Source organism: Capsicum annuum, unplaced genomic scaffold, assembly GCF_002878395.1.
Source record: "Capsicum annuum cultivar UCD-10X-F1 unplaced genomic scaffold, UCD10Xv1.1 ctg2352, whole genome shotgun sequence".
NCBI classification, from domain to species: Eukaryota; Viridiplantae; Streptophyta; class Magnoliopsida; order Solanales; family Solanaceae; genus Capsicum; species Capsicum annuum.
This window is the reverse complement of record NW_025829669.1, coordinates 247,729-273,842: the sequence shown is the minus strand read 5'-3', so window position 1 is coordinate 273,842 and position 26,114 is coordinate 247,729. Positions and strand designations below refer to the sequence as shown.

The 26,114-nt window shown below is 35.8% G+C and overlaps 1 protein-coding gene across 1 annotated transcript; it reads left to right on the top strand.

Moving 5' to 3' along the window:
• The first annotated feature begins 2,169 nt into the window (after positions 1–2,169).
• On the top strand, positions 2,170–19,800 carry LOC124890731 (AT-hook motif nuclear-localized protein 10-like). The gene is made up of 5 exons (XM_047402524.1): positions 2,170–2,297; positions 17,173–17,321; positions 18,047–18,093; positions 19,046–19,177; positions 19,690–19,800. Exons 1-5 carry the CDS (start codon positions 2,170–2,172, stop codon positions 19,798–19,800), a joined length of 567 nt encoding a protein of 188 aa, XP_047258480.1.
• The last annotated feature ends 6,314 nt before the right edge of the window (positions 19,801–26,114 follow it).

Genomic DNA, 26,114 nt, shown 5'->3' with positions numbered 1-26,114 from the left:
TTTCTTAAAGATAATGTTGAAAAAGTTCATCTATCAATTATGTTTTATTCTACTGAGGAACAAATTGCTGACATATTCACTAAGGCTTTTAGTAGAGAACACTTTGATAAAAATAGGTTAGCCTTGGGGATGATTAAAATTGTATAAATATTCCTCAATGATTGACTAGAATAAGCTGCTCCTAAGTGATTGTTGATTAATTCAGTCTTACACATTTAGTTGTGTATCCTAATTCTAATATTTTAGGGTAAATAGACTCAGCTATGTGTTGATTTTGCAAATAGACTGGAACATCAAGGCAATTTTGTTCATTGACTAATCAGAAATCTAGTATGATTATTGCTTTCCCATAGTAACTTAAAGAGAAACAAGTTGTCTACATGTTTCCTTTAGTTACACTTAAATCCCCAAAACCAAAAGTCCTTCCTCCCTCAAAAAGGCTGCCAAACCTTTCCCATCAGAACAGAACCCCTTAATCATTGTGTTTCTTACACCACATACACTCCCCTCATGTTTCATCTTTCTTCTTTCCTTCTTAAATACTCTTCTTCCCTCTCCTTACTCTTCATTACCTCTTCAACCTCTGCAAATTAAAAAAAATTCTTCTTCTTCAATGGCGTCTTCCTCATCTTTTTCCTCCTCCAAATCTACTACCAGTCCCTTCACTACCATCATCCTTCATCCAAACATCACCCTGCCTCTACTCATTCCACCCCTAATCTTCATCAACCTATCAGACTTTGTAATGTTCAAGAACCTTCAAAACCCCTTTGCCAAATTTTCTTTAAATACATCACCATTATCTGAACCTTCACTACCACCTCCAATTTCTTGTCAAATTCTTGGTCAAGATGCTATTTCTGTTGATCGAAATGACATTCCCATTGCTGGCCTAATCCTTAAAAGGTTTATATCCAAACTTAAATAAAAACCCTTCTCTGTTATCATCAATGTCAATGATGATGCTCCAGTGGATCCTTCCACTATTGTCAATTCTCCTCGAACTCCACATACATAAGGTAAAAAGCAAAAGGAAGATGCTTCCTTGGTAGAAGAACTTAACGCAAGTAAGAGGAAATGGGTAGTCACTTCTGATTCTCCACCTCCTTGTGATTCCTCTCTTGATATTCTTCTTCGATCTAAAAGAAAAAAGAAGACAATCATTGCTAAAGTCCTAAAACCCTCCTTGTCTCATAAATTATCATCTTCACCTACTTCAAAGACTTCATCTTCCTCAAAATCCACCCATTCTGTCAAAGCCTCTTCATCCTTTAAAGTTGCTCCTAAGAAGTCCACTTCTCGCTTAAAAAAATAGGTAAACAAACCTATTCCTTCTGAATCATCTTACTTAGACTCTGAGTTTCTTCCTAATACTCCCCCTACTCCTTCTACTGAGGTTGACCCTGATCTTGATTTCAATATTAATGTTGATACCCTTGCTGACAAAGCTTCTCAGTCAGCCCACATTCTTCACTTTCAAAAATAAAAGTTGGCTAGGGAACGAGTTGTAACTGATTTTGGGGGCCCTAATATAGATATTTTGGTCATAAAGTTGAGAGCTCAGGGGTGGTCATACTTGTTTCTACAAGATGATCATCAAAGAAAGATTGGAAAAGATGAAGTTTATGAGTTTTACACAAATGGGGTTGCCATTGGGGAGATGTTCTCAACCACTGTTCATGGGAAAACCATCAATCTCTATCTTTCTGATCTGGCTAAAATTTTGAATGTTCCTACTAGGGGTTGGGGTCATTATGAGAAGGGTACTTGGCCTCATCTTGATAATCTTCCATCAGCTCTTCATATTTTCAAGAAATTCTTTGAAAATCCCATACTTTTACTCATCATAGGGTCTTAAATAATGATATGTCCCCCCTCTATTAGTTTTATTTTGATATAGTTCAAAAAATAATCCTTCCTAGATAGGAAAGAAGAATAGTTGCCAATTTTCTTGATCTTACTCTGATGGAACTGTTAGATACTAAAATTTCAATAGACCTTCCTCGGCTCATCATAAAGCACATGCAAAGGGTCTTAGTCCAACATGCAAATGGTCATGCTTTGCTACATGAATTCTAGCTTGCATTTGTCTTTGAGGATTTATATGTACCTGTCAAAGTATGGTCCCTGCAGACCACATAGAATACCATTGGATCTATGAACCATACCATGTTACCTGCTGCTATGAGAAGTGTTAACAACCCAGTGCAAATATTGAGGAATGCCCTTAGTACAAAGAAGGGTGAGGTGGAGGTTGCTCAGACTGCCTTGGAGGCTGCATATAAAGATGAAAAAGGGTCTTTCAAGCTCAGATTGCTTCCTTTATAGCCACTTTGGAAAAAGAAAGAGCTAAGAATGCTGATGTTATTAGGAATCTGACCTCCCTTATCCCCTCCTCCTCATCTACTTAAGCCCTTTCTTAGTGTCTCCAACCTATTCCTTGTTATTTTCTGGTCCCTGTTGTCTCTCTTTTTGTGGTTATTAGGTTATGATAATTGTATCTGGTTTTGTGAATGAAATGGACTTTTTTTGATTAATATGATCTACTTCTATTTATTTTAATGCATTATTGTTCTCTATCCCCGAGTCTTGATTGTTTTAATGATAGCCCAGTGGCCATGAATTATTCAACTATTTTCACTTGTTGGTCCAGGTTTTCGATAATGTCAAAAAGGGGAAGAATAGATTATACAATGCTTATAACTCAATTGACTAACCTATTTCATTTTGTGGTCTTTTATTATAAATCCTTTACTGAGTATGTCAGGATTGAGTGAATGATGTTGTGCTGCTAAGTTTGTCATCATCAAAAAGGGGGAATTTGTTAGAAAATGTAAGGTTTTGATGAGGGACATATGAATAAAATATGTTGTACAAGCTGTTCCACACAAGTGAAACTATTGTAGTCACATGAACTGCATATTGAAATTAATGCAAGGCTGACAGTCCATTAGGACAAGAGTGGATAAGAAAGAAAGTTCAGATTTGTGTCAATTTCTATGATTATGGAGAAGATAATTGCAACATTCAGAAGTTGAGTTGATCAAGGAGACTAAGGGATAAAGGGGAAGAGTCCTACTTAATCTAGGAGAGAGAGACAGTAGCAACAAAAGAGTAAAACTACCTGGGAGTCCTATTGAAGATAAAAGAGTACATCAAGTGAAGGACTCCATGAGGAGTTGGTTTAAATACAACATATGACATTCAAGTGTTTCACTCAGACACTAAAAATATAGTCAACAAATAGCAAATTAGCTCTACAACTTGAAGGAGCTAGTGGAGCAACCTAGTCCCTTACTTAGAGTCATAGACTTTGTGGAATAGGTTGTTTATTGAGTTATATTGAGTTGTAATCTCTAGTCTCAGTAAAGTATAAACTGAGTTGGGATTAACGTCTTCAAATTGGGGAACTCTAAGACTTGGGAACACTTATCTTGGGAAGATTAGTGTTTTGTAGAAATAGGAGTTAGAAGTTTTAATTCCTAGTTTACAAGAACTCTTGTTATCTATTGTTTGTTGAGGCTCAAGAATTCTAGTAAAGTTGGGGTTAAATCCTGTAGAGGTACAGGTTATGGTTTTTTACACCTTTCTTGAGCCGGGTGTTTTTCACGTAAAAATACTGTGTTCAAATTTTACTTCTGAGAACCGCGTTAGCTTACTTGTTCCATAGATAGGCAACCAGTAGAGTAAAATATTAAAATTAGTAGGGCACGCATCCTAACATAATTGTTAATGCCTACCGATATATGCCTACTCCATTTGTGTGTTTCGAGATGGGACCCATGGGGATCCATGAGATTCATATATTATGTCTAGACTTGAACTAGTACTTTCACAATATCTTTCCCAGACTCAAACCATGACTTAAAATCAATATCAATGACATGGACTAGAATGTGAACTAAATTTGGTATCAAATACTCCGGCTCGAACTGAAATTTCAACAAGTGTTGTCTGGACTCGAATCGAGACTTAAAAATAAATTATCCTTTTCAAGCATGTTCATGATATGTGAAATGAATAATATCCATGAACACAATGAAAAACTTGTAGCTATGTGCAACAAATACATTCCATTACCTCACAACAATGGTCTATCCATGAAAACAGGCTACAAATCTTAGTTTTAAGCTAGAATTCTGAATTTTACAATATCAAGTATAAGTTTTAATTTGGTCAACACAATAATAATTCATCTCATTTAGTACCCTAAATTCATGGATTTATCTAGTCCATACCATGTTTTACCCGATAATTCCTCACTTAATTAAAATTAGAAGAAAGTAAAGTCATAACCTAACTCAAAGCCAAACAGCAAGCAACCAACGATCACGAACTAACCTTCTCCTTCCAAATGGATTTGGATCTCTCTCATTCTATCACAAAAATTTCAACGCATAAATACAAATCCAAGAATACTCATGTTGTTATACTTCCATTCAAGGCTCAAAATATCAATCCTGAGCCCTCAAGTAGAAAAATTAAATTTTATATATAAAAAAACAATCTACCTATATTTTAAGGAGTTTGTATTTAAAATTTCATTAAAAATGAAGTTAAAATCCGACTTGAAATCATCAAAGTATCATTTCTTAACTTCATCGGAAAAATCCCAAATTTTCAAGCTGAAAATTTAACACTTGAAAGTGAAATCCAAAAGTTATCATTGAAAAATGAATAAAAGTAGTATAAGAAGTTTACCCAAATGAATAAATCTCGAAAATCCCTTTTCAAATCTCACAAAATTGTGTTCTAAAGCTTCAAATGGGATTTTGAGTCTGTCCAGGTGTGTTGCTCAGTGTGATCGTGTGACCCACCTTTGTTATAGCAAATGTACATTGCGATTGTGGATGGAACCACATGATGGAAATGCAACAACTAATCGCCCTTTCACAATTGTAGTCTCTCGCCACTCGACCGCTATGCACGTGCCAAGACCCCTTCGAGATTGTAGCTAGGAGCCTCATGATCGCGATGAAGGCTTCACCAAACAGACCCTAAAACATTGTTCAAAATTCTATAAACATAATCTAACGATGCTACTTTGTTAAAATAGATATTTTCATCTCAATGGAACTATCAAAATAACGAACAAAGTCCATTTCAAAATGTATCTGAATGCCTCAGGATCCGAATCAACAGTGTTACGAATCCTAAAAATGATATTTTAGAACTAACATAAAAGAAGAAATTCTCGTACAATGTCTAAAACTTTAAATATTGATCAAAATTTCAAAATCTTCCAAAATAGAAAACTCAACCAATTACATTAGGAAACATGCCATCACTGCCGCAAATCACATTGCATAATATAACTACAAAAAGGGGTAAAATGATCAAATACATCATTTTATTGTATTGAATTGTAAAATTCATTTTTAGATAGTGACGAAAAGTTTCATTTTTTGACACGACCGATCTGGTGTAATTTCACCTTTACCATATATCTTCACATTTTGTATTACTTGTTATTTAATATTTTAATAGTCTTATTTTATCTTTGAATCTAGCTTTTTATATTATTTCTACTTCATACTTACTTTTCTTGTAGATTTATCCTTCAAATTATTGATCTGTGGCATAATGTATCAGTGAAGAATGATACAATCTATTCTAATAATATATATGTATACATTAAAATAATAGGTACAATACAGCGCCACACCAATACAATACACTATAAAACAATGAGTAACAACCATCTAAACGAGTGTTACTAATAATTTTGCCCACCATTTTTTATTAACTGAGAAGCATGGGCAAAAATTATAAATCGTCAAATTAAGAGAAAAAAATTAAATACCTCCCCAAATTAGGGGGCAATTCATGCAAAATTTTGAAAAAAACTTTAAGATAGATTTAGAAAATTTGATTCAAAATATATATATGGTCAAACTCTAGCTTCAATATAAAAGCTAAGTTCTTGCCCTATGATTAGCTCATGTAAATCACTAAGCTTATTATGAATGCTATGTGATAAGGTTGGTTCGTATTTACCAGAATATGTCATTTTTATCACTTGACAACTTTTGGTTAGTCATTAATTTGATGCGGAATTACCACCTCATTTGAATACGTGAAATAAATCTATTGGTCTTGAATTTGACTGGGATGCCATGTTATATTGACACATGGCCTGAGTTTGGACTTCAAGATGAAATGAAACTTAGATTTAAATCTAAGAAAATAATAGTGTAGTCCAAATTAATTATTCAATTCAAATAATGAAACACCCCGTATTTCACTAGCATAATCTAAGTTCCGGTGCATGAGCATTCATATATAAAATTTCTTAAATACTTATTATTTTTTATTTTAGAGCCTACCATTGCGTAGAAAATTTGATTAGCTTTACAACGATATAAAATTCATCTAAATTCGATAATCGGGTAAGAAGTTATGGTGATTTTAAGTTTCAGTCGTTAAATATCGTCATTTTGCCCATTAACGCATCGCGGAGTATGTCAAAACAGCAATTTTCAGTTTTCAGTGTTACTTCACGATAGTGGCGCATTACGTCATCAGTCAGTTTCGTAATTGTCAATTTCCAGTGGAGGTATGCGATCATGGCGCATCACGGAATAGGCCAAAGAGGCAATCCAAAGCCTTACCGCAATAGCTCCACATCGCGGTGTTTTCCCAGGCCTCAATTGTCCAATTTCTCGTGGCTTGGCGTGATAGTGGCACATCGCACCAAGGACAAAAATTGGATTTTTTAGTTTTCAGCTTCTGTTTTTAAATACGTTTAAGGGTATTTGGGTATTTTTTTTCTAAGCCCTAAACTCATCCTAAACACGAGATTTAACCTCTAATTGACTCTAACACTTACCATTATTCACTTTCTCTCAAATTAAAAATTTTTCTTTCAAGAACAAGAAACTCTAGCTCTCAAATTCAAGGCAATTTCTCAAGAATTCTCCATCAATCCTCCCAAATTCATTATCCCAGGCATATTAGATGTTCATCCATGGATTCCTTTCATCCATGGAGCTCAAGTAACCTTTTTAATTATAAAGTTATGATAGTTATTAAATTTTAAATCATGATTTAATCCATTAATCTCCATGAACTTTGATTTAATACCATGTTTTAATGAAGTTACTATTGTTATTCGATTCCTCATGTTTTAGTGTAACATTTGTTGAATTAAATCATGACTTGGCATTTTCCATGATAATTTCATATCAATTATGCCGGTTATTTAGTAATTCTATGATTATTTTAAACAATGAACTATAAGTGTTTAATAAAATGCCTACAAGAGCAATTATTTTAATAAGAGTCTTCATGCTATGTCCTTCAATATTTTAACGTCATGCTACTACTATTGTTTTGACTCCTGGGGGAATTGAATACTCGAAATCATAGCTATTTATTTAATGTTGTCTCAGTATCTTCAGAATAACTTCAGATTATATAATTAGCCTCATCAAAATAGTCAGTTAAACTCAGAATAGTCTAGCATTTCAGTGTCATTCAGTTGGAAAAATGATTTACCACCGAGCAAGTGTAGGGATGGAGGCTTCTCCGTTAGATAGGCAAAGTCGTTAGTAGTAGTCCCTATACTTCAGAACTACAGAGCCAGCGTAGTATATAAGTAGTCACCCATCAGATTAGGCTTGACTATCTCGCAGGGGTCACCCGTCAGTTTAGGCTTGACACCCTTAGTCCTTTGGACATGATATTAGTTAAGTAGATCCACACAGCTAGCATTAGTACCTGTGGCACGGTATTAATACCCTTTCAACTAGGTTTACAGGTTGAACCCCAATTAGCTTAGATTGGGGAATATCGGTTAGATAATATCTTCTACATTCTCAGATGTAGTCTTAGATATAGTCTCAGTTGTAGTCCCAGTTCAGTTATTTAGTCTTAATGTTTTTTGATAAAGGCATACATATATCAGTATATTTTTTAGTACTTCAGATTACAGATTTTACTCAGTCCATGTTATCTGTCTGCTTATGCATCTTCAGTGTCTATAGATTTCCATATATTTTCAGTATTTTATAGACTTTCATGCATGTTCAGTATCTACAAATTTCATGTTCTCTGTTCAGTATTCTATGCTTTACATGTATACTCATATAGACCATTACTCCTATTCATGAAACCTTGTATGTTATCCTATCTCATTTAGTATACCAGTACATTCAAAGAACAGATCGCATATTTTTTTACGCTATGATGTCTCATATCATAGGTGTTGACACTCAGTTCTCAGATCGTACCTAGATTCATAGAATATCAGCAATATAGTAGCAATGGTGAGTCCTTATTATCCAAGGATAGATTTTATCATTTCATGTCTTTATTTCAGTAGTTAGTTGAGTTAGTTGGGGGCTTTTCCCATCAACTCTCAGTCAGTCAGTCTTAGAGGCTTTTTAGACATTACAGTCAGTTAGTTGTTTAGTTTATCGTATTTAATCAGATTCAAATAGTTGTCTTTCCTAGATTTATAATTCAGTTGTGAACCGAGTTGATAAAACCTTATGGTAATGTCAGTATTTTTCTGCATTTATGATTATATTATTCAGTGCTCATAGTATGGGTTAGCTTGTGGTCTCCTGGGACCTTAAGCACCGTGTAACGACTAGAGGGTAGTCTCGGGTCGTTATAAACTTAGTATCAGAGTCTAAGGTTTTAAAAGTGTCCTAGGAAGTCTGAAAGCCTCGTCGAGTAGAGTCTTGTGCATGGGTGTTTCGCATGCTATACTTGTGGACGAGAGGCTACAAGGAATTTAGGAGAAATTTTCCTTTTATTAAATATTCAAGTCGTGCGATTAAGTATGAGCTCGAGATAAACCCTCAGTCTAATCCATTTCTTCTTTCCGTTTACAGAACATGCCTTCCAAGAAGAACGAAAGAAGAACATGAACTCAGCCAGCCCCTCAACCCATCTAGGCAGATCCTCTGAACAAGTATGTCTCTCACACAGAATTTAGGGTTGTGTTCACTACTCCAGCAAACTCCATAGCAACACGGAATAAACGACCAGTTGCTATTCCAAAAAATCCAGTGGACAATACTGCTGCATCCAAAATTCAAGACTTTACCCGGAGGAATCCTCCTTCTTTTACGGTATCCAAGTCTAAAGAGGATCCACAGGAATTGTTAGATATGATTCAGAAGGTAACGGATGCTATGGGGGTGACATCTAGTCAGAGTGCTGAGTTGGCTGCATATCAATTACAAGATGTAGCCCATACTTAGTTCAAACAGTGGAAAGTTGATAGAGGTGTTGATGTAGGGCCTATAGAATAGGAAGATTTTTCCACAATTTTCCTAGATAGATTCTTTCCATTAGAGTTGAGAGAGGCCAAAGTGATAGAATTTATTAATTTGAGGTAAGAAAACATGAGTCTGAGAGAGTATTCTCTCAAGTTCACTCATTTATATAGATATGCTCCTCATGTGGTAGCTGATAGTAGGTCCAAGATGAGTAAGTTTGTGTCTAGCATATCTAATAGTGTGGTCAAGGAGTGTAGAACTGCAATGCTAATTAGTGAGATGGACTTTTCTAGACTGATGGTAAATGCTCAACAGATAGAGGAGCAGAAGAATAAGAAGAGGGAGAGAGGAAATAAGAGAGCTAGAATGGGTAACTTTAACTTTACTCAGCCAAAGTCAGAGGGTGGTAATCGTCCTTAGTTTCATTAGAGGTATTCAGCCCTAGTGCCCTCTTCAGCCAGTGCCCCAGTACCCAAATTCAGAAATAACAATATGGATAGGGCACCAGGCTCTAAGTCCCAGGTCAGTGTTAGCAGTGCTCGTATAAATCCTCTATGTCAGAAGTGTGGCAGACACCATCAGGGTGAGTGTAGAGTGGGTAGTGATGTATGATTTGGTGTGGCAAGCCAGGCCATTAGATTTGGGAGTGTTGGGTAGTTTCTCATAAGTAGGGATGTGTGCCAATGGGGCTAGACCCATTAGTCGTCAGTTTCATCCGATCGCCCGACTCAGCAAGGTACCACTTCTAGTGCTACCAGTGGTCAGCTTCCGAACAGATTATATGCTCTTCATTCCCGCCAAGATCAGGAAAATTCTCCTAACATAGTTACTGGTATATTGTAAGTCTTTCACTTATATGTTTATGCTTTACTAGATCCTGGAGCTTTTCTTTCTTTTGTAACTCCATATATACCATCAATTTTGGAGTTAGTCTTAAAACTCTGGTAGATCCCTTTTCGATGTCTACCTAGTAGGTACTTTCATCGTAGCCAGGCAGGTATACAGGAACTGTCTGGTCATAATATCTCAAAAAGTTATCTCAGTTGTTCTCGTAGAATTAAAGACAACAAATTTTGATGTCATTCTCGGCTATGCTTCAGTTGATTGTAGAAACAAAATAGTTCATTTTTAGTTTCAAAATGAACCAGTCCTTGAATGGAGGGGTAGTACTACAGCTACTAGGGGTCAGTTAATTTCGTACCTTAAAGTGAGAAAGATGATATCGAAAGGATGTATTTGCCATCTTGTGCGAGTCAAAGACTCTAACTCAAAAACTCCTAATCTTGAGTAAGTTCCAATAGTAAATGAATTCTCAAATTTGTTTCCTGAAGATCTTCCCGGAGTTCCTCTCGAAAGGGAAATCGCCTTTGGAATAGACTTTCTCCCAAATACTCAGCCTATATCTATTTTGCCATATAGAATGGCTCCAGCTGAACTCAAAGAACTGAAAGAACAATTAAGGATCTCCTAGAGAAGGGATTCATCAAAACCAGTGTCTCCCCATGGGGCGCACATATTCTATTTGTGTGTAACAAAGAAGGTTCTCTCAGAATCTGTATTGACAATCGTCAGTTGAACAAGGTCACAGTCAATAATAAATACCCACATACTAGAATCGATGACTTGTTTGACCAACTTCAGGATGCCAGTTACTTTTCAAATATAGACCTCAGATCAGGCTATCATCAGCTTAGAGTCAAAGAATGTGATATTTTGAAAATAGCTTTCCGAACTCAGTATGGTCTCTTCAAATTTCTAGTCATGTCCTTTGGTCTTAAAATTCCTCAGCAGCCTTCATGGACTTGATGAACCAAGTGTTCAAGAATTACTTGGACATGTTCATCATAGTCTTCATTGATGACATTCTTGTCTATTCTCGTAGCAAAAACGATTATGCAGACCACTTCCGAATAGTACTTCAAACTCTTAAAGCTCACCAGTTGTTCGCTAAATTCAGTAAGTGTGAATTTTGGCTAATATCAGTAGCTTTCCTTGGCCATATTATTTCCAGTGATGGCATTAGAGTTGATCCTCAAAAGACTAAAGCTGTGAGAAACCGTCCTAGACCTATCTCTCCATCAGATATTAGGAGTTTCTTGGGTTTAGCTGGCTATTACCATTAGTTTGTTAAGGGTTTTTCTTCTATTGCATCCTCTATGTCGATATTGACTTAGAAGAAAATTAAGTTTCAGTGGTCAGATTCTTACGAGAAGAGTTTTCAGGAGTTGAAGACTCGACTCACCTCAGCCCCAGTCTTGACTCTACCAGATGGTTCAGATGGTTTAATTGTGTACTTTGATGCAACCATAGTAGGTTTGGGTTGTTTTCTCATGCAGAGAGGTGAGGTCATAGCCTACGCCTCCAGACATCTTAAGCCTCATGAGAAGAATTATCCGACTCATGATCTTGAGCTAGCAGCAATAGTATTTGCCTTAAAGATTTGGTACATTACTTATATGGGGTGCATAAGAAGAATTATCCGACTCATGATCTTGATCTAGTAGTAGTAGTATTTGTCTTAAAGATTTGAAGGCATTACTTGTATAGGGTGCGTGTAGATGTGTTCACAGATCACAAAATCCATCAGTATGTCTTTTCTCATAAAGATTTGAATTTCCATTAGAGAAGGTGGTTAGAGTTATTGAAAGATTATGACATAAGTGTTATATATCATTTAATAAAGGACAATGTAGTGGTTGATGCTCTTAGTAGAATATTTATGGGTAGTGTAGCTCATGTTGAGGATAGTAAGAAGAAGTTAGCTCAGGAAGTTCATCAACTTGCCCGAATAGGTATTCGTTTACTCGATTCAGCAGAAGGTAGTGTATGGGTGCTGAGTAGCTCAGAATCATCTCTAGTTTCTGAGGTGAAGGAAAAGAAGGATAGAGATCCCAATCTAGTTAAGTTGATGGAATCAGTCAGAGATAAGAGAGTAGAGGTTTTCTCCCAAGGGGGAGATGGTGTGTTATGCTGTCAGCATAGATTGTGTGTGCCTAGTGTAGATGATTTGAGGCAATGAATTCTTGAAAAAGAGCATGGTATGCGTTAATCTATTTATCCAGGGGCCACTAAGATGTACTGTAATTTGCTAGAGATCTATTGGTGGAGTGGGATGAAGAGAGATATTGAATATTTTATACCTAAGTGCTCTATATGCCAGCAAGTTAAGATTGAGCACCAGAAACCTAGTGGGTCCGTGTAGGAGTTCAGTATTCCTGTGTGGAAATGGAAAGAAGTGAACATGGATTTTGTGACAGGTTTTCCCCATACTTGTCATCAACATGATTCTATTTAGGTTATTGTAGATAGGATGATCAAATCAGCTTATTTTTTTCCAGTCCATACCTCTTATTCAGCCGAGGACTTGCCAATCTCTATCTCAGGGAGTTGGTTAGGTTGTACGATGTTCCCTTATCTATCATCTCAGATAGAGGCACCCAGTTTACCTCTTATTTTTGGAAAGCATTCCAAAAAGGTCTTGGTACCCAAGTCCACCTCAGTATAACTTTCCACCCTCAGACAGACGGTCAAGCAGAAAAGACCATTTAGACTCTTGAAGATATGCTGAGAGCATGCGCAGTTAATTTTAAAGGTAGTTTGGATGACCACTTTCCTTTGATTGAGTTCTCATATAATAATAGCTATCATTCCACTATCCTTATGGCTCTATTTGAGGCTTTCTATGGTAGGAGATGTAGGTCTCTAATTGGTTGATTTGAAGTAGGTGAGGCTGCAGTAGTAGGTCCTGATTTGGTGTTTGATGCCTTAGAGAAGATGCAGTTGATCAGAGAAAGGTTTAAGGCTTCCGAGAGCCGACAAAATTGTATGCATATGTGAGGAGAAAGGATCTCAAGTTTGAGGTCAGTAATTTTGTGTTCTTAAAAATATATCCCACAAAGAGAGTGAAGGGATTCGGTAAGGGAAAACTCAGTCCCCAATATGTCGATCCCTTCAGAATCCTCAGTCATTTTGGAAAGGTAGCTTACGAGCTAAAGTTGTCTTCAAATTTACCCTCAGTACACCCAGTATTTCATGTCTCTTTGTTGAAAAAGTGTATTGGTGATCCAGCTGTAGTTGTTTCCTTAGAAAGTGTAGATATTCAAAATAGTCTTTCCTATGAGGAAGTTCCAGTCGAAATTCTCGATCATCAAGTTCGTAGACGAAGAAATAAAGAAGTTTCACTAGTCAAAATTCTTTGGCGAAATCAGTCCGTTGAGGGAGACTCTTGGGAAGAAGAGGTAGATATGTAAACCAAGTACCCTCATCTTTTCTCCGCGAATCCAGATTCAATATAAGGTACCAATCTTCTTAAGATTTTTCTCTATCATGTTCAAATTCAGCCGCACATCATGTTAATTCAATTGTGCATTCATGAATTAGTTCAGTCATGCATTCCATGCATCAGACATTCATATTCAGTGTATAAGCTCAGTCCATCTGTTCCCTCAGCTTAACCAGTTTCATTCAGGGACGAATGATCCCAAGGGGGAGATATTGTAACACGCCGTATTTCACTAGCATAATCTAAGTCCTAGTGCATGAGTCTTCGTATATAAAATTTCTGAAACACTCATTGTTTTTCAGTTTAGAGACTACCATTGCGTAGGAAATTTGATTAGCTTTCCAATGATATAAAATTCGCTTAAATTCGATAACCGGCTAAGAAATTTTGGCGATTTTAAGTTTTAGTCGTTAAATATCATAATTTTATCCATTAGTGCATCGCGGAGTATGTCAAAAATAGAAATTGTCAGTCTCCAATGTTACTTCGCGATAGTGGTGCGTCGCACCATCAGTCAGTTTTGTAATTGTGAATTTTCAGTGGAGGTACGCGATTATGGCACGTCGCGGAGCAGGCCAAATTTGCAATCCAAAGCCTTACCGTGATAGCTCCGCATCTCGGTGTTTTCCCAGGTCCTAATTGTCCAATTTCAAGTGGCTTGGCGCGATAGTGGCGCGTCATGCCAATGCCAAAAATTGGGTTTTCAGTTTTCAGCTTCCATTTTTAAATACGTTTAAGGGTATTTGGGTCTTTTTCCTAAGCCCTAAAATCATCCTAAACATGATATTTAACCCCTAATTGACCTAAATAATTACCATTATTCACTTTTTCTCAAATTAAAAATCTCTCTTTCAAGAACAAGAAACCCTAGCTCTCAAATTCAAGGCAATTTCTTAAGAACTCTCCATCAATCCTCCCAAATACATTATCCCAGGCATATTAGATGTTCATCCATGGATTCCTTTCATCCATGGAGCTTAAGTAACCTTTTTAATTATAAAGTTATGATAGTTATTAAATTTTAAATCATGATTTAATCCATTAATCTCCATGAACTTTGATTTAATACCATGTTTTAATGAAGTTACTATTGTTATTCGATTCCTCATGTTTTAGTGTAACATTTGTTGAATTAAATCATGACTTGGCATTTTCCATGATAATTTCATATCAATTATGCCGGTTATTTAGTAATTCTACGATTATTTTAAACAATGAACTATAAGTGTTGGATAAAATGACTACAAGAGCAATCATTTTAATAAGAGTCTTCATGCTATGTCCTTCAGTGTTTTATTGTCATGCTACTACTATTGTTTTGAGTCCTGGGGGTAATGAATACCCGAAACCGTAGCTGTTTATTTAATGTTGTCTCAGTGTCTTCATAATAACTTTAGATTATATCATGAGCATCATTAGAACAGTCAGTTAAACTCAGAATAGACTAGCATTTCAGTGTCATTCAGTTGAGAGTAGGTTTAGCAACGATCGAGTGTAGCAATGGCGGCTTCCCCATCAGATAGGTAGAGTCGTTAGTAGCAGTCCCTATACTCCAGAACTACATAGCCAGCGTAGGATATGAGTAGTCACCTGTCAGATTAGGCTTGACTATCTCGCAGGGGTTACTCATCAGTTCAAGCTTGACACCCTTAGTTCTTTGGACATGATATCAGTTTAGTGGATCCACACAGCCAGTGTTAGTACCCGTGGCACGGTATTAACACCCTTCCAACTGAGGTTATAGGTTGGAGCCCGATTAGCTCATATTGGAGAATGTCGGTTAGATGATACCTCCCATATTCTCAGATATAGTCTCAAATATAGTCTCAGTTTAGTCCCAGTTCAGTTATTCAGTCTTAGTGTTGTTTGATCAAGGCATACAGATATCAGTATATTTTTCAGCACTTTAAAATATAGATTTTACTCAGTCCATATTATATGCCTGGTCATGCATCTTCAGTGTCTACAGATTTCCATATATTTTCAGCATTTTACAGACTTTCATGCATGTTCAGTAACTACAGATTTCATGTTCTCTGTTCAGTATTCCATGCTTTACATGTATACTCAGATAGATCATTACTCTTATTCATGAAACCTTACATGTTAGCCTACCTCATTTAGCATATTAGTACATTCAAAGCACTGATCATATACTTTTCTTTGTGCTATGATGTCTCATATCATAGGTGTTGACGCTCAGTTCCCGGATTGTACCTAGATTCCCAGATTATCAGCAGTACAGTAGCAGTGGTGAGTCCTTATTATCCGAGGACAGATTTTATCATTTCATATCTTTATTTCAATAGTTAGTAGAGTTAGTTGGGGGCCTGTCCCATCAACTCTCAGTTAGTCAGTCTTAGAGGCTTTTCAGATATTACAGTCAGTTAGTTGTTCAGTTTATCGGTATTTCATCAGATTCAAATCGTTGTCTTTCATAGATTTATAATTCAGTTCTAAACCCAGTAATAAAACCTTATGGCAATATCAGTATTTTTCCTCATTCATGATTATATTATTCAGTGCTCACAGTAGCTACCAGCTCATGGGTTAGCTTGTGGTCTCCCGAGACCGTAAGCACCGTGTAACGATTAGGGGGTAGTCTCGAGCCATTACAAATAAACATGAGCATAATTTAAATTCTATATGAATTTAACCCAATATAATTTATGTGTCTATAGAATATACTAAATAATTGATTTAATTTATATGTATTTTATAATTATCTTATGGTAACCTAATCGTATCAGAAAAAGCTTGAAAATTGAGTTCTTGAAGTTGTGTAGGGATATGCAGTTATTTAGAAAAACATTATAGTTTTATGAGTGAAAGTAAAAAATTTCTCATAAACTGGCTTGGGTGAATATTTAAAATTTGAAACCTTTTTAAAGACAATTTTTTAATAAATGGAAAGTAGGAAAAAATAAATATCAACCCAAAATATACGTTATCTATGCAAAAAATTAAAAATTTGAAGATTTTCAAAATCAGATTCAAAATGTATAGTCAAACTATAAATTAAATATAAAACATAAACTCATTGACTAAAAATTAAAGTTTCATTAGTGGAAATGAAACTTCTCTCAAAAGCCGATCTAGACCAATTTATCAAACTTGAAAATTTTAATGAAAAAGTGTTATTAACAGAAAAATAGAGGCAAAAATTGAGTATCACCCCCAAAATAGGGGTAATTCATGTAAAGATTTTTAAAAAAAAATTAAGAGCAACTTAGAAAATCTAATTTAGAGGAATGGTCAAACTCTAGTTTAACTATAACTTACCTAATCTTGACAAATTTCTTCAATAGAACCTAGACAAAATTTTATAATTTGCAAAAACTTTTCTCATTTTCTCTCAACAAAGCTCTTGATAGAATAACAGTGAAACACCTTTCTATCCTATGGATTTGCTAGATTCAACCCCACTCCAGTACCAACAACCTCCAATGGCTACACCGCAAACACCAACACCCCAAAAATAACAACAACAACAACAACTACCACTACATGGCCATGAAATAATGGCTATACGGCAAACCCCAGCCCTAGCCCCGGCACTGCCCCAGCACCACCCCAACCTCACCCAAAAGAACCCAAAAATGGCATGTCACTCCCAAACGTCATGTTCCAACAACAAAACCTACCATTTATTTTTTCTAGGCAAAACCCAAAAACTATTGGATCACCTGTTGTCGTTGCTGGGGCTACTGCTGATCCCTCTAAGAAAAAGAGGAGTCGTCCAAGAAAGATTGTTGTTGATGGTAACACTAGTGTTCCTGGTGCTACTTCTTCAGAAACCATCCAAAAAGGTCTGTGGGAAGACCGGCTCGGAAAAGAAGCGGAAACAACCAAAAGCTTTAGGTATAAATATATTTTTTAATTATTATCACTTCAATTATTTATCTAGCGTAAAAAATTTAACTTACATACATTGATATAGGAAACAAATTCGGATCTATCAAGAAAAGCCTCTCCACCTAACAAGTAGGGGTAAGGTCCGCAAACACTCTACCCTACTTATATCCCACTTGTAGAATTACATAAGGTATGTTGTTGTTGTTTATTGTTGTACATTGATAACGTAAATTATTTAACTCTATTACTATTGTTAGAACCTTATTTATTAGGTTGCTAATCCCACCTATTATGGACGTTTATATATAGTTATCTCGACATTTGCAATATTGTCAGAGGGCTAAATTTTAGGATTGGCTCTTTGTTTCCTCAACTATCTCCTATTCCCCAATTGGCTTGTCATTTGTTGCTTATCAAAATCAAGTTGAGTAGGGGGCAGATGTATCAGATAAATTAATTTTAAATAATTGAAGTTTAGTTCTTTGGATACATTGAAAACTACTATAAGTTGCAAATCTTGTAGGGAAAAGGGTGGAAGAAAATATTTTAATATGTTGGTCAAAGTCCACATACTTTGTATCTTAGAAAGTTGAAAGTTTCAGATAATTGAAGTTCTTATCATTCTTTACCACTTTAGAACATACATCATAGTGATTATTGGTTTTTTTTACGGGTTCAGCTGGATTGAGATCTACAACGCGCACAATTCATGTGAACATCGGGGAGGTAAAACATATTTTGCTTATTGATCTTTGGGTTAGAGCATTGATTTTTATAGCATATTGCAGAAGTATGATTAACATGTGTACTTTACAAATGCATTAGTGTATATTGTTATTCTACAATAGGCTCGAGTTTCAAAGTTTATATGAAAGAAAAAGAAAGTGATCGATTTACTTTTGTAATTTTTTTTTGGTAAACTTCCATTCTAATGAAAATAAAAGAAGAAATCTTTAATATTTGATGGAGTTTCTAATAGAAAAAGTAATATATGATTTTATGCAACTGTTTCAAGTTGTATTATACAATGTTTGGGAAGGCTCAGACATTTTTGGATATTTTCTAAGTTGGAAAGTGAATTTTTTTTTGATAAATTTACCGTTTTGTGTTTCATGAGCTAAATAAGGAATTGTTGTCAATTCATGTGACGCCTCATAGAATAATTTGTGTGTTAATTACTTCCGGTCATCATTATTCTTTTTTCTTTTATTTAATTAGGTTTGATATTGCTCCATTCATCTTAGCGTCTCCTTTCAGTTGCATTTGATTTTTGATATTTCTTGGCCTCCTTATAGTTTAGGAAATCTATGCTATTTTTCATCTCAAATATTTTAATAAATTACTTGAGTATGTACTTTTCAACTTTTTGATCAGATGTATCAAAGTTGGCAGAGTATTTTGGTGATTGAGTTTCTATGTTAAATGGAAAGTGTACTATCGAATTGTCTTTTAGCTACGAAAAGTGTGAATTTACTTGAGGAAGAAGCTGAATCCATAGGTGAATAAAAAGCAATGAATCATGATAGAAATTTTGTGGGTCTCACAACTCCATTTCTTAAAAATAAAAAGTCTAATGTAACTAATACACATAATATTTATGTCTTACTCTAATATTTATGTTCTGTAAATTTTTTGGTTAACCTTATAAAATGATGAAAACATGTTACCTTGGCCGCAGGACATTATATCTATGGTAATGACTTTCTTACAGCAAGGACCACCGGCAGCTTGTGTGCTATCTGCAACTGGAAACGTACGTAATGTCACCCTCCGACGGTCTGCAATGGGTAGTGACACTGAGATGTATAAGGTTTGTATGAGTTTCAACTTAAAGACACTAACTTTTCTGTTACCTTTATTCTGAGGCATGTATGGTAGCTTATGCTTACTTAGTCTATTTGCATGTTGTGGTCTTTTTTACTTGAGTTTGTTGCTTATGTGATTTAGAAATTTGATATTTTGGCGTTTATTTAGATGTATACTGATGTAGCAATTGCTTTTGACATTAGAGAAAAAATAGATAGAAAATATCCTTCTAGATATACTTCCTCTAACCCATTTTTGCCTTTTACCTTTTAAAGAATCATTCAGCTTTCTTTAACTACTATTTTCAAATATTCAAATTCTAATTATATAAAGAAAATGGTCAAAGCACCCTTGAAGTGTTATTTTTTAAGAAGTTTTGTATCTATACTATCAGGTGTTTACATTTTTTTTCTAAGCTATCACCATCTATTTATGTCATGAAGACATATCTATCACTCTTTGTCAATATTCTTAATTTAATTACATATTAATTAATTAATTACATTGTCTTTTTAGCCTAGTGATGGGCACATAGGGTCTGCTTCGAAAGGTTATAATGATGTGCATGAAGGACATGGTTTCGGTGTAAGAAATGGTATAAGAGTGCTTAGCGAGAGGCAAAGTTAGTGGTCACGAGGGCTAAGTAAGGATGTTGCGTTCGAGAGTTTATACACAACGTTAAATAGTAAAGGTGGGGATAAAAAGTTATATAGGCTTGCCAAGGTTAGGGAGAGGAGGACTCAGGACCTGTATCAGGTGAAGTGTATTAAGGATGTGGACGGCAAAGTTTTGGTGGAGGAGGGTCATATTAGGAAGAGATGGCAGTCATACTATCATAGGCTCCTGAACTATGGAAAGGATACTAGCATTATGTTGGGGGGATTTGAAGCATTCTGAGAGGTTTCGGGATTATGGCTATTGTAAGCGCATTAAGGTTTAGGAGATTAAGGGGGCTATTCGTAGGATGCGTAGAGGTACAGCAACGAAGCCAGATGAGATAGAGTGGTTGACTCAGTTGTTAACATAATTTTCAAGACGACGAGGATGCTTGAAACTTGGAGTACGATGATTCCGTTGTATAAGAATAAGGGTGACATTCAGGATTGCAATAATTATAGGGGTATCAAGCTGTTAGTCACACTATGAAAGTTTGGGAGAGGGTGGTAGAGTTAAGGTTTCAGATTATTATTACTATCTTTAAAAATCAGTTTGGATTTATACCAGGGCACTCGACTACAGAAGCCATCCATCTCGTCAGGAGACTGGTGGAGAAGTAAAAGGAAACGAAGAAGGATTTACACATGGTGTTTATCCACTTAGAGAAGGCCTATGATAGAGTTCCTAGGGAGGTTCTTTGGAGGTGTTTGGAGGCTAGAGGGTTACCTACAGTATATGTTACGTCTATTAAGGATATGTACGATAGATCCAAGACTCGGGTTAGGACTGAGGGAAAGCTCGAAGCACTTTCCTATCTTGATGGGGTTACATCAAGGATCGATGCTTAGTCCGTTTCTTTTTTCCGTGGTGATGGATATTTTAACACGACACATTCAGGATGAGGTGCCTTATTATTTACTCTTTGTGGATAATGTAGTCTTGATTGATGAGACTCGTAGTGGAGTTAATACTAAGTTGGAGGTTTGGAGGCAAACTCTTAAGTTTAAAGGGTTTAGGTTGAGTAGGTCCAAAACGGAATATCTGGAGTGTCAGTTCAGTGAGGTGTCTCATGTGTCTGATTTGGTTGTTAAGCTTGACACTCATTCTATCAATAAGTGAGATAGTTTTAAGTATCCGAAATCTATGATTCAGGAGAATGGAGAGATTGACAAGGATGCCACTCTGAGGATCGGGGTAGGGTGGATGAAATGGAGGCTCACCTCTAGTATCTTGTGTGATAAAAAGATACCTTCCAAACATAAAGAAAAGTTTTATAGAGTGGTGGTTAGACCGACTTTATTATATGGAACGGAGTGTTGGCCTGTAAGAAGACCCACATCTAGAAGATGAAGGTGTTGGAGATGAGAATGCTTCGGTGGATGAGTGGGTGCAGTAGAAACGATAGGATTAGAAATGAGGTTATTCAGGATAAGGTGGGAGTGCCATCGGTGGAAGACAATATGTGAAAAGCAAGGTTGAGATGGTTCGGTCAGGTGATGCGGAGGAGCACGGATGTCCTAGTGCGGAGGTGTGAGAGGTTGGCTAAGGATAGTTTCAAGCAAGGTAGAAGTAGACCGAAGAACTATTGGAGGAAGGTGATTAGACATGACATGGAGCAACTTCAGCTTACCGAGGACATGACCCTGGATAAGAAGTTGTGGAGGAGGTGAATTAGGGTAGAAGGTTAGTCTGAGTTACGATGTTGTATATTTTGTGTATACTTGGAGTATCTTATCTTGCTTTTGGTATTATTTTGTATGTTAGTTTCAATTGTATCTTCTTCTATTACTATTCCTTATCTTATCTAAGATTGATATATTTTAAGTCGGAGGTCTATCGGAAATAGCCTCTCTCTCACAATTGAGGTAGTGGTATGAGCGGCGTACACTTACCTTCCCCAAACCCCACTAGGTGTAAATATACTAGGTATGTTGTATTGTCTTTTTAGTTACATCAGACAATTCAGTTAAATTATTTTATAGTCAATTAGATGCATGATTTTGCTTGACTGACTGTCAATCAAAGTCGGTGCCAATCATGTGATGTGAAAATCTAATTTTAGTTTCCCATCCCCTTGTCCTCCTTTTGTTAGAAGTGTTTTAACTAATAATAAGCATTTTGACTTGACGTGGGATGAAACACAATAAAACCTTCAATAGATGGTGTTAAGGCCATAACTCGATGAACTGACTTAGTTGAAGCTTCTTTTTTCCTTTTTTGGCCTTTCTGTTGTGACGACCAATACTTCTTTTCCTTTATGCAGCCGCTTTTCCACTTGAGATATCGATTAGTATTACGATAACAAACAACAATATACCTAGTGCAATCCCACCAATGGAGTTTAGGAAGGTAGAGCATACGCATGTCTTACCTTACCTAGTAGAGCGATATCAATTAGAAGTAGTTAGTTAATAAATCTTTGATGTAATTGATCATGTCACTCTAGAAAAAATGAGAGCACGTATAAGGGAAAACAATTGCTTAGGATAGTTTTGATTACTCAATGAGAGCAAAAAAAAAAAAAAAAAAAGTGTTACTATTATTTATATCTATGCATGGTGAATTTGCCATCATCTCATTATCAGGTTCATTAATTCTTTCAGAAAGTAATGGTAACCGTGGCACAATACATAAGTTACTACATAAGATTGACATAAGAAACCAGTCATTTGAAACATAATGACACAAACAAATAAAGAAAATTATAGAGGAAATAAGGAAGGAAGAACAGTTAAGGGAAGGACCATCTAAAGAAAATCAAGCAGCACTTGCACATTGGAAAGAAGAACTGTGGAACATGACAAATAAGCAGAAAATTGTAATTGACTCAAGTAAATCACTGAAAAAACATGCGCACCAACTGTTTACAATAATTTCATTGACATAGAAAAATAAGGAAAGGATAGCTTATTTATTGTGTCCAGAGAACAACGACAACAAACCCGGATTGTGCCCATAGAAATAAACAAATAAGTTATCACCGACTAAAGAATTACCTTCCCTATCAAATAATATGCAACCTTTAGTTTTAACACTTTCAACTTATAAATGATCAAAAGCTAGCAACCCATCCAACAACAACTATCCTCACTTCTAAGCAAATTGGGGTCAATTATTTGAATCTTCAGTTATCCATATCATTACATTTAAGTTCATTCCAACCCAATATTAAGAAAAAAGGGAAGTATTGGAAGTTATATATAGATATAATACATAAACAGACAGTCACACTTGAGCTCAACGGGCAAGTAAGCACTCCAAGTTTGAGTATGCACATCTAGACGCTTCAACTCGTCTCCACTGTGTGTCAGTTGAACACTTCAACTTACAAAATGAATATTTAGACACCTCCGAAATTTATGTGTCACGTCAACATCGGATGTTCACAAAATACAGTTGGGACGAGTTAGAGTGTTTAGTTGTCAATTGAGACAAAGTTGAAGTTTCTGAATGTGTACTCTCAAAGTTGGAGTGCTTACTTGCCGATTGAGGCCAAATTTGAGGGGGGGTTTATGTATTATGCCTTCTATATATATTTCGTTGGCATACAACAAAAACAACATATTAGTGTAATCGCATAAGTCGGGTTTGGGGAAGGTTGAGTGTGCACAGACCTTATCCCTAACCTTGGGAGGTAGAGAGGTTTATGATAGACCTCCGCTCAAGAAAAAGCATAGCAAAGAAAATACTATAGAAAGAATAATAAAGAAAAGCATCTCTACTAGCGAATTCTAATGGCATAATTTAAAAAAAAAAAATAATTACCCATGATTGTGCCTTAAAACTTTCTACCAAATTATCAAGAGAGATGGGGGTTTGGGTTGTAGGTGACAAAAGAGTTTTAAAATGAGGTGTAGGTGACACAAGTCTTAATTATTAGGTGGAGGTGACAATTACTTTATTATGGATTATGAAAGTTGGGAAAGTTTAAAAATAACCCACAAGTTTTTAAATTTATACTTTGGTCCAAATGTTGGCCTATATAACGGAAAACGGAGGAAAAAAAGGAATCTTTCTCTCTCTTCTCACCAATTGCTATTTTCTCTCTCTTAGTGATTTTTGTTGTTCATTATTGTTGTTGTTTCATTCATCATCTTCTACTTCATTATCATCATTTTCTACTTCATTATCATCATCTTCTACTTCATTATCATCTTCATTTTCTTTTTGTTGACCATTTGTTGTTGTGTTGTTGTTGTTACCTCTACTGTTGCTATTTGACCAATTTCTTAGGTCAAATTTTGTTTCAAACATTACTTTCCACTTTGTCATTACTTCATAGGAGACCTTGGTAAGTCAAATTATAATTTTTTTTTTTGAATTTGTCATCTGGGTGACTGCTATTGTATTGTTGTTTTCCAACAATGGATAGAACCCAATCATGAATCCAACATAAGATCCATTTGTTTCAACGGAAGACTGATATGTTGGATTCATGTTTAAACAGATGGGTCATCTTTTGCAATATTTGACACATCTATTAGAACAGATTAGTTATCGTGCTACATGATAAATATCTATTTCAACAGATTAGTAACCTGTTGCAATAGAACCTGAACATGATTCCAACAGAAGTGTTGGCTATTGCAATAAGGTAAATATCTATTACAACAGATTACTAACCTATTGCAACAGGCAAGTCATCTGTCGCAACAGGTTAATTATCTGTTGCAACATGTCATTCATCTGTTAGAATTAGCTTCAAAGGGGATTAGAACTACAACATCAATCCCAACAGGCACTTCATTTGTTGCAATAGATATTCAATAGTGTAACATGAATCCTAACTGGTAAGTAATCTGTTACGACTGATCACTTACTTGTTGCAATAGATAACACATCTGTTGAGATTTAGTCACAGCACTATGAAATCACTATCAACATTTTTTAATAAATGACTTTATTTAGGTACCACTAATAGAGGGATCAATAACAATAGGGGTGGATTGTCATGGTCAATGGGTCGAGAAGAGCAATTGATATGTATGGCATTGGAAGGAGGGTAAAATGCTAAAGACGATAGATATGACAGTCCAAAGTAATGTTTCGTATGATGATTTTGTGAACTTAATCATCATTTTTTGTGGACTGAATTGTCAACCGAAAGAATTTGCCATCAGCTACATGCACAACTCCTTTGAAAATTATAGGGTACTTTCTTTCAAGATAATCGATCAAGTTTGGTTGCGTACTTATCTAAGTGATTCAACCAGGGCGATGTTAAAGGTGTACATGGTTGAAAAGACGAGAAAAAATGAGAACCAGAACGTAGAAGAAGAAGAAGAAAAAGAAGACTTCTTTGATGATAGGTTGGATAATCTAGACATGAATATTCCAGATGATGATCAAACACGTATGCCCATTGATATGACCAATACGATATACAGTTCTTCTCATACGAACAATACGATATGCAGTTCTTCTCAATCGACATATCCTGGAAATCTTCAAGACGACGGGACCGACTTTTTATTAGAATGTCATTCAAGGACAAGAATGAACTATCTAACACTTTGTTTATTTCTTGCTTGAAAAAAAAATTCAGAAAAAAAGAAGGTGATTAATTCAAGCAGTGTCTTTTGCTTTAAATGTGTTAATTTGAACTGTAAGTGGTGGTTGCAAGCTGTAAAATATGCAAGTTCTGATAGATTCGTCATTCATAAACATGAAAAGCATCACACATGTGGTTCGAAGCACATCTCGGGCTAAAATCCTCACGCCACGGCAAAGGTCCTCGGTGAATATTTTAGAAGTAGTTTTTTCGATGGCAAAGGCCCTTCAACAAGGGTTATGGCCAATCAAATCCTTACGGATTTAGGTGTCCTGTTCAGTTATTGGAAGGTATATACGGACATGGGGATTGCCAAGGACCTGGTTAGGGGGACACTCGAGCATGGGTATGAAGTCCCGGATGCTTACCGTTACATGATTGAGTCCACAAATTCCGGAAGTAAGACGACATTGCATCTGGATGAAAATAGAAGGTTCAAGTACTTTTTTGTATCCTATGGTGCTTGGATTCAAGGTTATTGACATTTGAGAAAAGGCATAGCCATCGACGGTACCTTCTTGAGGAGCAGGTATAATGGAGTTCTGCTAGCGGTGGTGGCGCAGGATGCGAAGAATTACATCTTTTTTGTCGCTTTTTGTGTAGCAGACAAGGAATGCGATGCCTCTTATGGATTTTTTTTGAACAATTGCGACGTTGAGTTGAAGATACCAAAGTATTCCAAAGATGGGTTCACTTTTCTTCACTTTAGCTTACTTTGGTTGTTGCATCAGAC